Source organism: Engystomops pustulosus, chromosome 1, assembly GCF_040894005.1.
Source record: "Engystomops pustulosus chromosome 1, aEngPut4.maternal, whole genome shotgun sequence".
In the NCBI taxonomy this organism is placed as follows: Eukaryota; Metazoa; Chordata; class Amphibia; order Anura; family Leptodactylidae; genus Engystomops; species Engystomops pustulosus.
In genome coordinates, this window is record NC_092411.1 from 88,703,514 (window position 1) to 88,721,216 (window position 17,703).

Here is a 17,703-nt window from a genome sequence, read left to right on the forward strand (position 1 = left end):
CTACCAATGGGAAGGTGTATTGGTCTAAATGGAAATATGAATACAAATCTAAATTATGAAATATTAAAAAATAATAATTTATTATCAATACACTCCTATCCAAACTGAAAGAAAAGCTATGATAAAAACAGATTAAACGTTACAATTTAAACCAAAACGCCGAGTATCAGTTGTATTACGTCAAAAGAGCCTGAAGTATAATTAATTAAATCTTAAATCAAAAACTTATCTAAGCTTCCAACGATTCATCAACTCTCAGTAAATCTTCGTATCTGATTATTAGAATTTAAGAAGATTATCTCAGAAGAAAATATGAATATCAAATCAATTTACTGAGCTCACAATAGGAATATGGTAGAAGTAAATTCAGTTCTTCATTAAATACATTCAGAATTCTCTTTGTATATAGATTATAATTTGGCATTGTATTTAATATTCCAAGGTCCATTTTAAATTATTATCTAAATTATTACTTAAAGTGCTTTTACACATTGGGGCACATTTACTTACCCGGTCACCGGAGTTCACAGAAAGTGCATTGTCTGACTATAATGCACCATGCCATGATTCACTAAGATTGTGTGCCCTATATCATGAATGTGTCGCTTCCCCGCTCAGGTACGACAGAGTTCACCATCTTTTTAGTGGTGCATCTAAGTGCTTGAGCTTGCGACACAAGTTAAGAGTGCCCAGCCCTACCTGTGCAGTTAGCAGGCCATGATTAAGGACAGGGATTCTGTCTGAAACGCGTAGGCGATTATCGTCTTTCTGAGTGGATTTGTTATTTGCTATACATGCTTTAATAAAGAAAAACTTTTAAGACCGTGGATCCTGGCTGGACCGTCAATTGTTTGCCATACAGTCTCTTACCCCAGCAGAGGGTGGCCCGTGCCGGGTCCGGTCGATTTGTGGAGGTGAGCTGGCATTTTTCTCCTTTCTACACGATGTTGCAGTTAGCAGGCACCCATATTCTATACACAACAAGTCAAAAGTCTGTTTTATGGTCTTTCATACACCAGTACACTTATTGGCCTGGATTCAGCCAAGCAGACCTACGGATATTCCTCCAGAACATTGCCCTAGTAAGAGGCATAGTTATAGAGGAAAGAGACAAGCCATTTTCCCATTGAGAATGAAATACTACCCAGACCACCCTGCTTTGAAGGAAACTGTGACATTTATGACCCCTGAAGGGTATGCAAGGTCACTTAGTTAACCTTTTTAGACACTCCCAGAATGCACAGGTTCTGAGAGGCACAGGATGTGATTTAAAGTTGTCCAAACAACTTCCGGATATGGCACAACAATAAATCCCAACCCTGAATGGCTTTAAGAACCCTTTCACTAGCCTCAGTGAAACAGAACCATATCAACCCAATTAAGCTGCCACCAGTTCTCCTTTAATATAAGCCTGGTCCATAACGGGTGAGGAGGTAGCATGTATATAATGGAGACACGGACGTTGGAGTTCGTGGATCTATATAAAAGAGCAACGAAAGTTACATTTTATATTTAATTGCCTTAACAGTATACTAGACAAATGGTACACACAATTGATAGTCCACACTTTAAGATCTTCCCTGCCTTGGTGATGGTAAGATTTCCCCCAGGTGAAAGACAAAAGCATCAGGGGTGTTCTGATTATATTAGGTGCAGACACACCTCTGCCCACCCCCAGGAGGTCTCATAGAACCCTCCTACCTGGTATTAAGTCTAGAACTTTGGAGAAGACATATCTTCTCAAGGGAAAGTTGTAGGGTCAGGGTTAGGGTATCATTGGATCCGAGTGAATCCCTGGCTTCGATACCAAACCTGACCCATTTGATATGGTCCCATCCGAGATTTGTAGGATGCTAGAACCTAATTAGACATAATCAACGTATTGGTCTGATATTTTTTATGACTCATTTTCTCTTGTTTAAAAATTGGAGGGAATCGCAACTCTAGCTAGCTCCATTAGGATAATTACGATGAGGCTGGGGGAGGCAAGAGATATGGGTGGCTTGATGAACAGGGCAATATCTGCATTATTAGTTCTATTCCTATGACTAGAATGGTAGAATTACTTGAATACATGAGTCCATGTAGTTAGTTGGGATCTGGTAATTAATTGCAGAGGAATAAGTCAAACAGCTTACTTTATATTCCTTCTGCTCCGACATCACTCAATTTTTGCCCTCTAAGGTTAGTGTTGCAGTCATTGGGAAAGGGAACTTTTGGGAAAAATTATACTGTTCATGTGCGAAAGGAGGAAAGGGTGAAAATGATGCTTTTTGTTGGGAAGAATAAAGAAAGTAGAAGGTGCTACTCCAGAGTAATTTCTAGTGAAGTTGTGTTGCCTTGCATATTGGTATTTATTGCTTTTGAAGTATATAAGACATATTTGGGCTTATTTACTTAGCCATCCTGACGCATTCCCGAAAGTGCATTGTCCGATGATAATGCACTGTGCCGCAATTCACTAAGTTTATGCCCCCGATATCCTGCATCTGTTCTTTCCCTGCTCAGGTCAGACAAAGTTCACCTTCTTCTTCCTGGTACATGTAAGTGCATTGCCTTGCGACACAATTTGAGAGTTAAATCCTGTGCTCAGTACGAATCAGTCGGATTGTCCGAACAGCCAGTTCCCCCATTTCTGTCGCATGAAAGCCAACGCAGCTGTGCCAAAAACCGATCGCATGCAACACAATCACCAGTTACATACTTGTCACAGCCGTGCTAAACCCGAAATCATCATAAAATCTGACAAAGGTTCGACCGTGGACCCTTAGTAAATAAGTCCCACTGTATGTGTTGGGACATCAACAGGCTTTACTACACACCATAACTTTCACTACAGTACTGGGCTACTTGATGAGAGATCCACTTCAATTCCCAAAATGTAAGACCCTAGTGCACACTACTGAGAAACTTTTACCCTTAATTTAATTTAGTTTAATATACTGTGAAAACAATAAAAACACAAATAAGTCTTAGCAAAAAGGAACATTTCTAGATCTTAAAATCTCAATAAGTGCATATAGAATTTGTGGATCTGTCAAACACTGATGCAATTTACAGTAAGCTTTAACTATATATAAGAATTTATTAATCCATGATAATTTATTAATGTGTTACTTTATTTGGATAATAGACATTTTTTGTAATCTTGTTGATACGATTTAAAAAGTACTGATGAGTAATGAAAATATCCAAATATTATAAGCCCTTTCCACATTATTGCTACTAAAAGTACATTAAATTACCAGATTTAGAAAAACAGACATGTCAGTAGGATCTCTCATATAACACTGATACTTGGATACAGACTGATCCTTGTGTATATTTCAGAATTGATCCTTCACAAAGGAACAAGTTCTTCATAAAATGAATGGGAGATATATATAGAAAGTATCAAGTGAAAACAATTACATGGGAAAACCTCTGTATCTTAGTGAATGTAATGTAGTCATTAGGAGACACTGTCATCATACATTTCTTGTTTTGCACTATACTAACAGTGTCTTTTTGCATGCCTTCTATTGTCTTATAATACAAGATCCTAAATTACGAGAGAATTGTGTCTACATCATTCTGCCAATATTTGATGTTGAATTCCTTAGAACTTTATTTATGTCCAAATTCATTTTCCAGTCTGCCCTGACAAGAGTTAGACATTAAAAGCTCATGTGGTCAAAATGTAAAACTGGAAAATTGTTATAAAATAAATTGATAGTCTGAGGAGATGAAAGAAATGTAGACAGTAAAAGATACAGGGTATATTGAATATAATTGGGCCATCAAAGGACAAGTGAAAACTATGGATAGGGACATACAATTAGTATTGCAGCCCACAGCAGGCATTGGAGAATAATGGTACACATCTTCTCATTTCAGAGCAGTGGAAAGGAGCCAAATATATGTACAGCAAGGGGCGGCTCAGTTCCAAGCTTGCCAGCAAGATGAATGTTCTTTGAGAAATTGTGTTATGAAAATAAATATAACATGATTATAGTTAACAGCAGGCTTTCTTGTATGGAGTTTTCACTCACTTATCATTCTCCTTTGCTACATACAGTAACAAATAACGGCTCCAAAATGTTCAACTTCCAGTTCTGTCATTTTATGCTCACCTGATATTATAGTGCGTTTCCTAAGTATATTACTTTTAAAATGGAAAATAAATACAACTATACAGTAATACAGTATATATTTACTTAGCTATGAACATATTTTTATATATTTTGTATAATTTTTTGTAATTTGCTACACATATACTATATTGTTTACTTGTTCTATAGTAAGAATGGAATGCTCCTGTCAATAGGAGATAATATCTTTATCGGCTGCTGGCTCCTGTATGGAGAGGGAAGGGGTGAGCACCGCTCACTCCTCTTTCCAGCATGTGGCTGTATGCAATGCCTAGACGAGCATACGTTCATCTGCATGAAGCCTTACTGTAGTTAAAACTACTGTAATGGCCAGTATGGATTAAAATCTGTATTACCAAACTGGGAAACAGAAAACCAGATGATCAACATCACCTTGTGTCTAATGTCCAACATTTCTAATGTTTATTGTCCCCTTTAAAGCATCTTTGCAAGACATTATGCTTCTTTGAAGATCGTTGTTTACTCCATGACATTGTAGAGAAAACAAAGCCTGAAAAAGGGGAGAGCAGAAGATCATAGGAGGAAGTGTCTGCTGCATAAGTCTCCACCAGAATCCACCTGCATGACTGGTAGAAATTTGACTCAAATGTGCCGGTTTCTCTAGAAATTGGCACAATTATTTCAATTATTCCATTCCATCTGTGGTATGGATATAAACAATCTGACAGGGTCCTTTTAAGGTAGATCAATCTTTGCAGTAATGAATGTTTTAATGATTTTGAAACTAAACTGATAAAAATATCTTCAAATATAAAAAATTCATTCTTCATAATAATCTATAACATTTAAAGTCACAATGACTGAAGGATACACATGATAGATTTAATACTTAATATTAAAGTTTGTCAGCTCTTGGGTTTCTTATTTAAGGTAGTTTTCAATGTGCAATTCACTCTACATTGAGAAATGGCAGACAGTCAATCACTATTGTTCTGAAATAAAGCAGGGGTGATGTTACGTGCATAAGTATATAGCTGGGTGTCATCAGCATAAAGATGATACTGGAAACCAAATATGCTGATGATTTGTCCAATGGGGACAGTATAGAGAGAAAAGAGAAGAGGGCTTAGGACTGAGCTCTGAGGAACCCCAACAGTGAAATGAAGATGAGAAGAGAGAGATCCAGAAAAGGAGACACTGATAGAAAACCAAGAGAGTACAGTGTCCTTTAGGCCAATATAGCAAAGCAACCTGTGGAGGAGCTAGCTGTCCACAGTATCATACCCTGCTGAGAGATCCAGATGAATGAGCAAAGAATAATCACCCTAGGATTTAGCATTGAGGAGATCATTGGTGACTTTAGAAAGAGCAGCTTCTGTGGAATGCATAGTGTGAAAACCACATTGTGGGGGATCAAGGAGGGAGTGAGCTGAGAGATATTAGGTTAGGCATTCCAGGAGTTTGGAGATGAAAGGGAGATTAGAGATTGGTCCGTAGTCAATAGCACTGGATGGGCCCAGAGAAGGTTTCTTAAGAAGTACAAGTAGTGAGGCGAGCAGAGGAAAGGAGCCTGGACACTTCTTCCTCTGTGACTGAATCAAAGGAAGAGAGCGAACAGGGTTAAGTATCGGAGGGAAGGGGATTTCCTCATTAAAAATGATTTCATGTATCCTAATCTAGACCTTGACAATTTGGCTTATATGATCTTATTTACAATTGCCAAGCACCTGTTTGAGGCAAGGTAAAAGCTTTTGAAACCAACTAAAGTCCTGGAGCTAAGTCAAGTGGATGTCTTTTATACTTTTTTATGAAATAAGATTCCTCACCAAGGTCTTCTGGATATTCTAAGGATCTCAGTAAAGGTACACACTAGGAACCTGTTAGGAGGAGGGTGGTTTGACTGTATACTGGAGCAATCCCTCTTCTATTACTCGATCTTTACTAACAGAGGGTATACATGAAAATCTTTTTGGAAGAATGGTGGCTTTGTGTGCTTTATAGGGGTCAGTGGTGACAGGTTCCCTTTAATTTTGACACAATCCATACATGAGCACTGACTACAGCTTTGTGTGTACTGAACTAAACACCCATTTATTTTCTTCAGCCTTGAATAACAAATGATTGTGTAAATGTATGGCTAAACTGTACAAAGCATTAGACATAATACATGGTTACTTATTGGTGTCAACTCCTCTGCCATTCTTATGGTCCTTGCTGCACTCAACTTCCATAGCTCCAAACATTTGTTGGCTGTCCTATACACCCAAGAAATTCAATGCCTAAAGGGGACCTAAAGTGACCTGCGTGTCCATCCCTTCTCCTTTACTTACTTTTGCACCTTACTATAATTTTATTTTACCAGATATATCATCAAAATATAGATAAATAGTACAAGAATAGACAAGAGACCTTACATTCTAATGATCACCTTTTTTCTGCTGCTTATTAACATGACATATTTCCATTAAGACCCAAGACATAGAAGCTGTGACCCATCAGTGAGACCCTTCTCTTTAGTGGTGTGCTGTTTTCTTGTACAAACTCTGCAATACATTATGTATGAACTTTTTTTTAACCCATTCAGAATACAGGGCTATATGATCAAATACAAAGAGTTTTACTTTTTTATTTTAGGAGTAAAGAGTAAAAGGTACCAAAGGAAAAAAGTTAAACATTAGAAAAGGAGGGGAAAAAAACCCAATACGGTTTCATGTTTATGACCATTGCAGTTCCACTTTATTTTATTTCTTCCAGAATTAAGGCCAACATTTACATCTGGGTGGAATTGTCTATGATGTATTAATGTGCATGAACCTTTGGAAACCAGTTTACTGACATTTCACTACATATTATTACAAATACTGGTTTAGAAGTAAAAAGATATAAATATGATCTACAACGAAGTACTAAGAGCTAAAATAAAAATGATAAAAGCTTGGGTAATTCTCTCTAGTGCATTTGATCTGTCACTTCTAATTCCCAAAGCATCTTGCGAAAGTAGAGACCTTTTAGGAAGAAAGATTCATTGGGCTTGGAGGTAATATAAGTCATGCTGCCTCTCTTTGTTATTACCATTGCATTTCTTTCCTGCAAATCCACAATCAAATTCTATACATGAACACTTTATTGTTCTTTGCTCTTATTCTTCATATGCTCCTTTATTGTGAATGCAGGTCACTCCTGGTGTCTATACTGTGTATACATAACAATGTCAAGCTAAGTATGGAAGGTGAAGCGTCCTGCTACATTCTGTCAAAGTGAATGTTGGCAGTGTTATTGTTGCAGACTGAGGGGTATTGCTTCTGGAGAATTCCAAGATCCAGAAAGCGGTTTCAGTAGTTCTTGTCTCATCTAATATTCTATGTAAAAACAAAGGAAAATGTCATGAGCTCATTGGAGAGGAGTTTTAATCCCATCTTTCTATTTTCTCTTTACCGGTGTGAGGTTTTCTTGTTAAACCACTGCAATTTAACCCGACCTCCCACCGTCTTTTGATGGCGGGAAGTACAGGTCCCATGTCTTCAGTGGGAGCAGGACAGAGTCTTCAGCTGCCACAGACAGCCAGAGACCCTAGGGAACTAGTGCTGCCGGCCTTATAGACCTAACGGTCACATGACCTCCGGTTCTAAAAGGTTTAAGTAGAGCTTCAGGGTCTAATCAGACCCATTACAGCTCTGTCCCTGACATTTGTTCCCACAGAGGGTTGTTTTCCCCTGTAATTGGGGCCCTTATAGATGTCAATAGGTTTTTCCAGGTTTTTTTTTGTGGCAAAATAGGAACCTCTGTCTATACTTAGGACGGCTTATATGTGATTATATACAGTAATCTACCAGTCTTTTGTCAGTGTGGTTTAAATTGATGTTGGGATTTGTTTTAAATATGGCTTCTGGAATTCTTCTGGCTGTAACTAATGCCCCTCCATGTCCAGGTGGTGTGGAGATGGTGTAAGGAAAGGGGGGGGGGGGGAGGGGTAGGGGGCAGGGGTAGTTGCAATTCTAGTCCTTGTGATTCTATGGCTTCTATGCCAGTACAAGCCATGATAATTACATTCTGTCTTTTCTTCATCAAGCTCCCATTTTGTATTGCACATTGTTCTGGTTTTCGGCATGTGACTTTCGCAGAGCAGAACAACTGCTGTTCCCTTTGGAACTTGGAGCCGAATCAGGGAAATGGTACTTTCTTTTTGTTGTCACCTCCAAGAATCCAGGAAAACTCCTGTATTTGATATTTCTTCAGCTGCACACGTTTTAACAGCTTGAATGAAAATAATGAGTATATTTAACTGTGATTTTTGTAACAATAATAATTGTAGAACTTTAAACCGTTTGTCAAAATCCTAAAGAAATTCATTTTCATGCTTCTTGTCTCTTCATTGTATGTCACTGTATCAAGCTTTGACGTTTTCTGAAATGTTAGTAGAGAATTTTGAACACTTGAATAGTTTCATCCTGACTTGAAATATCACATTTATTAATAGTCTTGTGACTTTTAAATTAATGTGTCAGTGTTCTGTCTTTGCAAAAATAAAACTTTCTCTTTTACATGTGATAAAATGTCTGTATTTTTATGTAAGGCTTAAATGTAGCATTTATATTTTGCCAAAATGTTTGATGTCTTATTTTCCGTAGGAAAGAAAACAATTCCTCTTTGTTATTTCTATTGTTTATACCTCACTCACTCACTTGTCTCTCTATCTCTATAAAATATCATATATATCTATGGTGCTCTATCATCCCCTATGAGTACATTTATGGCAAACTAAATAGCAACTGACTTATAAAGGAATGCTAAATATAAAAATGAACAGAAAGTCGAATGGAAAAAAACATATTCTGTATAAAATGCAGAAAACAAGATAACTAAAACCCCTAAATGGCAAAACCATTTTAATGACTGATTGTATTAGCGGCAACAGAATAATTCCTAAAATGTGACATTTTAGAATTTAACCTTCAGAGGACAAAACCAGTTTTGGCCTTCCGGAAGGCCTTCACTGTCTGTATGCTTCCAGTTCAGAGCTTGTTGAATTGTATTTTTAGGTGATGTCCATTTGGGGTGCCGATAATATATTTACATATTTTAGTAAACTTTTTCGGATGAGGATGAACAGAAAAATATGTAAAATGTTGTGCCATTGAAAATTTGGAATAAATATGTTGACTTTATTCTATGGGTTAGTACAATTCGAATTAAAACAAGTTTTTTTATTTTATGATTATAAAGGTGATATGGTACAGTACAATAATATGGTATTGCCTGGTTCTGTCTCCGGTTAGGCAAGGTGGCCTTTACTAGGGCAGTGGCTACAATGGCGATTCCTCAGCACCCTCTAATTATGGACTAATCTAAGGGGTTGAAATTGGTGTCCACAATGACTTCAGCCACTGCGGTAGGGGTCTGGCTGTCAGCATATTCTAGGGTCCTGTTCTGCTTTATGAGCACCGCTATGGGACTGTATTTCATTGTTCACCAAATTATATCTCAACACATCATACAATCTTGTTGTGGTGCTTCTAAAGATCTCCAAACTCCAATAAGGTTTGTATACAGACTGAAACTAAATATTGTGGTCCCTTTAGGGACAATGGCAATATGGAAAAGAGGTATGTCATCCTCAAACAAATTATCTCTATGCGTAAATCACTTAAACAAAAATGTTTATAAATCAAGACAAACTGTTGGAAAGGATGTAATACAGAAGCTAACGAAATCCAGGTATGGTGGTCTTGTTCAAAAATTAAACTGTTTTGGGAGGGAATTTTTAAGCTTATAAGGAAATAGCTGTGTGCCCAGAAATGGTTTTAAACATTTGGATATGGCATATTTCTGTCACAAATAGATAGTCTGTAAGTAAAATATTTGTGGCAGCAACAGCAGAAATAGCTTCCAATTGGAAATGCTCTATTCCCCCAAATTTTCTTAATGTGATTAGGAGATTAAAAGAGTATCATATTTATGAAAAAACATTACTGGACAATGGGTTGATTAATGGCCAAAAAACTGAGGGAAAACTGGAGCCTTTTCCTGGAGTTGTTAAATCAGAACTTAAGTAGAATCAGACTAGTGATATAGGACCATGTCTTCTAAAATTACAAAATTATAAAATTACATAGATTATTAGGCTGTTAACTATGCTTGCTTTAAGTTTCCTTTGTCTTCTAATAGTTTGTTTATACTAATATTATGTGGCTTTGAGGGAAAGGGACATTTTTATGTCCAAATATGTATGTTATATGGATTGTATTGTCTTGTTTTATATTCTAAAATTTTGTATATTGTGTGGAAAAAATTTTGTTTTACAAAAATCAGTCCGTGATCATGGTCGTGCTGAGTGCAGTGCCACAGACTGATTACAATTGTGGGGATTAAACTCTGTGCATTATATTGATACGATACGATGTACAGAGTTTTTGATTTCCTGATATCTGGAGGAGCAGACTGTCGACCTTGCTACATAACGGGAAAATAAGAACTCTGTGCAACATATATCAATATAATGAGTTCAATCCCCACCTTAGTAATCAGTCTGTGGCACAGAGCTCATCATGGACTGATCACGGACTAATATGAAACAGCCTTTAATATGAATATGTAAGGGGCTCACTAAACCATTATGTTACATAGGCAATAGTAAATACTCTTGGAATACAACTTGTCAAAAGTACACCCCATTTTTGACTTCTTTAATAGTTCTGCAGCTTTTAGCTGATATTTCCAGAGACTTAAATAATAGAACAGTCCTAGATGATAATACTATATGCAGTAATTCAAGCCTTTGATGACGCACCACTCATTTACTGTATAGCATTAAGCACTAAACATAAACTATACAGTGCAAGATGTAAACAAGTTCAGAAAGGGTCATTAGATCATTTGGTCTTGCCTACAGAAACAAATGTCCCAATGTGTGTACTAAATTTACAATATACATCAATGTCTGGAAGAACAAAATGTTATTCTTACCTGAAGCTCAACTCCATAACCCATATAGACTGTGATATTGTAGGCACATTCCAGGTAATTTTTGAAAGGAAGTGGAGGGTAATCTGTTGAATCTATGTATCCTTCTGGTTCCACAAAATTCGCACTGCATTGAACTATATACAAATCCTTGTTAGCAAGAGAAGTCAAAATGCACTGCTATAAAGTAATAATTATGCAGGGGGTTAAATATTGCTCAACAAACATCTTCTTTCAGATCTTCTATAAATTTTCTATAAGTTGCAAAGATAGACCTTAATTGCAAAGACTCATCAATTAAAAGAGAGAAAAGGACCTTAGATTTCTGAACTTATGTAAACGGGCTGCTATAAAAAAAAATAATTGGATTGATTTAGGGTTTATTATATTGAGATGAATGACCATTTAAATAAAGCAAAGCCGCAGTACGTACCTTACAAGATATTAATTACCCTAATTGCCCAGTCATTTTGTAGTAAAATAACCAAATCATGAGCTTAAAAGGATTTTGAACAGATATTGTAATAGACATTGTATTATTCCTGTTTTTAGACAAGGAAGAGAAATTACTAGAATAAGCTGAATTTTCTACTCAATGATTAGATTATATATTTATTTTGTTATTATAAATTATATATTTAATATTTACTTAATCATAAAATTTTACACTTTACCTGTATAGCAAAAAATATATTTCAATTTAAATTATTCACTTTGTTTTTTGGCTGTTATATGTTATACAGATACCTGGGTTGTGCTCAGTCATGATAACTGTGGTGGTTATGATAGTAGATGTGGTAGTATCTTGACTTTCATCTGCGACCATATCACTGTCCCCATGTGTCCTATAGGGCTCATCCGCCTGTGCTGATGTGTTTATATCAGATGAAGATAACTTTACAGAATCCGGAATGCGTGGATTTGATGGCTGTGCTGTGTATGGTGACAACTGGAAAGGTATTTGAGGGATGAATCCAGTATGGCGTCTTCTGTTTATCCACAATGGAAACTCTGGGATGTGTTCCTTTATCTCTCTAGTTTCGGAAGAAATGTCTTTTAAAACCGGGGACTTTTCTAAGAATGATAACGATGAAGATAGAGCACTGGGACGAGCCTCTACTAGTCTTTCTGAGACAGTTGGCATAACTTGTGGCCTCAAGCGCTTCCTTGCAATGTTTAATTGCTTTAAGGATGGTGGTTTTTTCCTAGTTGGTAATGTTTGATTTTCTGCAAAGTCAGGAGTCGAGCTTGGTGCTTGAGATGCCTCCTTATGGAGCAATCCTTCTCTTTCTGGATCTGAGTCAAAGAGTTCTTCTCCAGAATGTGGGGCACTTTGTGATCCTGTGTCTTTGAGGTGGGCATTTTCTTTTCCAATCCTGTTGCTGACAAGTTCCACAGGGAGTAATTCCAATGTAATTGTAGGAACGGGGCTTTGTTTGATCTTATCATCTACAAAATGAAAGAATAACACGAAGTCATATATTTACTGCCATAATATGGACATATTACAAATAAGAACAAAACTACTATAGAAATGTATTAAAATGGCACAAAATAGTTTCATTATATTATTTTGTATTTATATCTGTTTCTACAGAATTTGGACAACTAACTTATTAAGGACCAAATACTTTTCCTTTTTGAAAGTCAAATTTTTACTTCTTACATTCAAAAAGCTGTAACTTTTCTTTCTTTCCAGTTGCAGAGACATATGAGGGCACGCTAACATGTTACTAATTTTGCCCGGAAAACTAGATAAATAATTGCAAATGCAGTAGAATTTAAAGAAAAAAAAGATCCAGTTATGCCACAAATTCTCTTTGGTTAAGTTAACTCAAAGAGATACCAAAGTAATATAGTTTTGTTATGTCTTGATACATCAGCATACAGAACTTTGTAAAGTATTTTTTTTACCATGTTTGGAACTGTATAAACTCTTGATCACTTTTTTGGTAAAACTGCAAAAAATGTCCACGTATCCATTTGTGTCCATTAGTATGTTTATTTCCATTATGGTATTATAAGTATTTTTCTATTTTGATAGATTATGAATTGTGGGACACAGGGACACCTAGCATGTTTACATTTTATTTACTTGTCTTAGTGTTGCAGAATTTTTAAAATGTTTTTAGTTTTATCTTTTTTTTAATCTTCCCTGCCATCTAATACAGACCAACATGCCTACAGAAAAACTTCATGGGGTGCATTTACCAGTACTGTACTTTGCAAAAAGTTTGAATAGACGTTCTTTATATCTCTTGTCTTGTCCTAAATAATAAATCTGGCATAAATTTAAGAAAGTCTAGTCTAATTTCACACCTCTTATTGCATAGTTTACACCAGAAAGATGTGCCAAATGTTGCCACCTTTTTGGTGCATGGTGTTACATCAACTTTATTCCCGTGGCTACATCAGACAAATACACGGATGCCGGGATGTCAAGGTAAGAGTCTGTTTCACGCGTATAGCAAAGAAGGCGAAAGCAATACACACAGAGACAGGGATATACACAAAACACGGAAAGATGATTATATTCAGAAGGAAAATGAGGTCAATGTGAACAATGTACAATATACAAAAAGACATAAATGTGCTATATTCTCAAAACACATCTTATTAAAAACAAATTACTATTTTAAAAACAATATAAAAATAAATAGTGTGTTGTTTGTAATAACATGTTTTTGATAATATTGCACATTTAAGTCTTTTTGTGTATTGTGTACTGTTCACATTGATAACAGAAAAGATCCTCCTCCTGTATGTATCCTTCTTTCAGTGTTTTGTCTATGTCTCTGTGTGTATTCCTGTCCCCTTCCTTTTGTTTCCATTCATAAGGAGGACACCTGTGCTGAGAGTTATCCAAAAAAAATTCAATGTGGCAGCACTCCAGTAAGTATAAAGGTGATCTTTATTCACCTTTCAGCTCATCCATAGAGTCATTATCAAGCACGCTTGATGATGGCTCTATGGATGAGCTGAAACGTAGAACCTTATATTGCTATGGGTGAACAAAGATCACCTTTATACTTACTGGAGTGCTGCCTCATTGCATTTTTTGGATATCTGACCTTACAAACCGGTGGATCGGCTTGTTTGGAGGTGTGCACCCAACATTGGACTTGATCCATTATACTCGCTGTGCTGCTCCACAATCGGACTGTGTGCTTAGAATTAGAGGTTTTAAAAGCGCTATACCTTGGTGTCCGTGTATTTGTCTGATGTAGCCACTGGAATAAAGTTGATGGAAGCAGCCAGTGCTGCCTCCTTTTTCTACTTTGTGACGTACAAGTTTTGGCAAAACCTGGGGGTTCCCTAGCACCGCAAAACATCGAGAACCACAAGGTCTGTAAAGTTGCCTCATGGTGGATGGAAATATCATCTGATTTTTGAAGGAAAAGACTAGAAGGTAGTGCCACTCCTATTCATCTTTTTAGCAAGTATTAATTCAGATCCACTTTTACAGAAACTGTACCTTTTTGGTTGGGTCATAAAACAAATTATATCAGTATCCTGGAACATTTTGCTTATTAAATGAACCCTCACATAAAACCTGAGGCCCATGGAAATAAAGAATAGCCCATCATAAGCTATATGTGACTTATCAAAGATCTGTAGTAAAGTCCAGAGCCGAAGACCCTGAGACCTATATCTATACAATATTTCAAAGAAAAATGATTATGTTAGACAATATAATATAAATCTAATATACTGAGGATCGGTTTCTGTGATAGAGCTGCAAATATTTGTCTGTAAAACTCCTACATATATCTTGTGATTAAACTCAAAAACTATTTTCTTTAATTTACTGTTGCAATTCCTGGAAAGAAGTGATACCAAGAGAGTAATAACCGATCATAAAGCAACCTGTCCCGATATCTTTCATCCTGCACCTTTATACCTACTCTGTACTATGCTTCATACAGCTGAAGGGGAACTGAAAGGCACTGCGCATGTGGTTGGGTTATCAATGAGCCTGCTCAATATTGTCATAAATATTCAAATATTACGTAGCTTCTGTTATGCACAGGAACATAGATCTTCACGACAAAATCTGACATTTTTACTATTATGAATTAAGAGGTAAATTTCGAGCTGCATAATATGACAATGTTTCCTTTCTTTGTCACCTCTTTGGAATTCAGTATTGGTTTTGTACATTATGTATATGTGTTCTATCAACACTCAACTTTGGAGGAATTAAGAAATATTATATGATCTGGCTTCCTTATACAATTTCTAGTTCACGCACCCCAGCTTTTTAAATACGGTTCCTTTTCTCTAAATTGAATTCTTTCCATTAAATCTAGGCTTACTTTGATCATTTTGGTCATATAAAAACTTTTCTGAAACATTTCTGATTTTACAGTAGGAAATATATTTGTTTGCTGAAATCCCTTGCATTTTCTAATTTGCTGCATTCTCTTTTGTTGATATGAATCAGGCTCATGCAGCACGTTTTTCTATATATGTTATGCAGCCTGGTCATAGTTTGTTGGCCTAAAGTTATAGAGATGAATGCATTAAGGAAATGAAGAGCAGCCATCAATTCTGTAATTTAATAAACATGTCTCTTATGCTTATGATGATGAGCACATATACACAGGCAAAGCCTACTTTCACAACCTTTTAATTTAAAAAATACATATCGACATTAAAGGGTAGGTTTACTTTCACAATCTTTTTTAATTAAATAAACCTACATAGATTAGGGGGTAGCCCCGCTTTTACAACACAAATCATACATGAAGATTTCAATAGGCCAGAAATATATATATCATCTACAAGTGCCATATATTCAGTCTGAAATCATACAGTAAACTGTTAACTATGTTCCTGCTTTTTGCTAAAATATCAAAATGTAGCTAGTGAGAAGCAATTTGTGGAAGGTTTTAAGCATACCTCAAATATACTTCTTTTGCACCCTAAATTGAAAAAACCTGCTCTGAGTAAAAAGAAAATTGTGCTACTTTGTTATTTTCTGTTAATTTCATTTTGTTATCTTTTGAGCTTTGTATTATTCATTACAAATAACATTTAAGTACCTGTCCTGTGAGAATTTGCTACAATATCTATATATAATTCTATGGCAAAAAGATATTAGATTACTTGTTTTATTGGCCACTCTTTTCCAACAACTCCACCTTAGAGACATCTGTTGCTTGGTGGCTCCTCGCTCTGACTCATAGACGTTAGATTTGAGTAGTAGGCTCTAATAGCTTATACCAGTGATGGCGAACCTTTTAGCGGCTGAGTGCCCAAACTGCAACCCAACCCCCCCCCTTATTTATTGCGAGGTGCCAACCAAAAATTAAACCAGTAACTTATTGCTTCTTGTTCCGCAACATTTGAACTTATTCGCCTCCTGAGGACAAGATGGAAAATTTGCATCATTTTAGCTTCTTTCCAGTGTCCCTCTGTACTCAGAGAATTGTGGGGCCAGCAGAAGGTACTCCAAAGATAATTCGGCCCTGTCTACTCATTCTCCCTCTTCTTACAGTCCCAAGTAGTGACGTAAGTATCACTTTAATAAATGACTGAAAGCTGCATCTTTTAAGTTGCCTAGAACTGCAGGAAGATTCTTTGAGTCCTGTCTGGTGCGCTGGGGCGATGGCCTGAGTGCCCACAAAAAGGGCTCCGAGTGCCGCCTCTGGCACCTGTGTCATAGGTTCGCCACCACTGGCTTATACTATCATGAGACAACTTCCTGAAAATTGCAATGTGCCAGTCTCTAATATATACACTGACACTTCTAATCTCATACTTTATACTGAAAATTGCTGCTACAATGTATGCACAGAACTTGGTTTTAAGCCTCAGATTGTAAACAAAAAAGGTTTAACCATAACCTGAGAATCAATTTTACCTGCTAAAGTTTTGCTTTTATATATGGCTTGTAAAAATGAAAGAATCTTTAAAAATTCTATTCTCCATTGTGTCTCCAAAATGTGAGTCACTTGCTGAAAATCTCTATCCCGCTAAATCAATTCTATCATCTCTCATGGCTTCTATAAAATGTGAATTTTTGGAGATTTAATAAATCTCTCATTATAAAAGCATGTTGCAGAAAATGCACATTTTGAGTGATCAATTTAAATTCCATAAGGACCAATGGAGAAAGATACTTAGTTTTTCCTCATAAATGTAATCTAGCTATAGAACATCATCACAGACAAAAACTTTCATGGGAATCACTCAAAAGATTCAGCTGTCAACAGGGCCAGATTCTGGTAGGCCCCAAGGCAGAAAATCTGGTGAGGGCCCCCACTGAATGCAGCCCAGACAGGGGTACATTATTATTCTAAATTATTATTAATATTCAAAACTTTCTCCTACCTATGTGTTAGCCTATCTGCTAGTCTAGCTGGCACAGTGGAAGTGTTGTTAGCCTAGCTGCTGGCCTGGCTGACACAGTGACAGTAGTACTGACCACTAGTCATAGTTACCATGCCAGTTGCACGTGCCACCGCTTCTTTGAGAGTTCTCTCCCCTCTTCTAACAGATTGGGCTAAGTGATAGGTGAGGAAGAAAACCTAACATTTATTGGCTAGAACTTGGCTGGCTATTAGTTCAACCAACAAGTGTTAAGTACTAAAGGCGGGGGGTGAGGGGTGATCATGTGCTGTCTGTCTCTCCTAGAGACGTTCAGAAA

At 36.6% G+C, this 17,703-nt stretch overlaps 1 protein-coding gene across 3 annotated transcripts in view; it reads right to left on the reverse strand.

The window, feature by feature from the left end:
- Nucleotides 1-17,703, reverse strand: part of SEZ6L (seizure related 6 homolog like) — a 275,273-nt gene that overhangs the window by 96,439 nt on the left and 161,131 nt on the right. For all 3 annotated transcript variants that reach the window (XM_072147007.1, XM_072146997.1, XM_072146989.1), the window contains 2 exons: nucleotides 11,799-12,500; nucleotides 11,055-11,188 (listed from right to left, as the gene is read on the reverse strand). In XM_072147007.1, coding sequence (XP_072003108.1) covers nucleotides 11,055-11,188; nucleotides 11,799-12,500 — 836 coding nt within the window. The remainder of the gene's footprint in view (nucleotides 1-11,054; nucleotides 11,189-11,798; nucleotides 12,501-17,703) is intronic.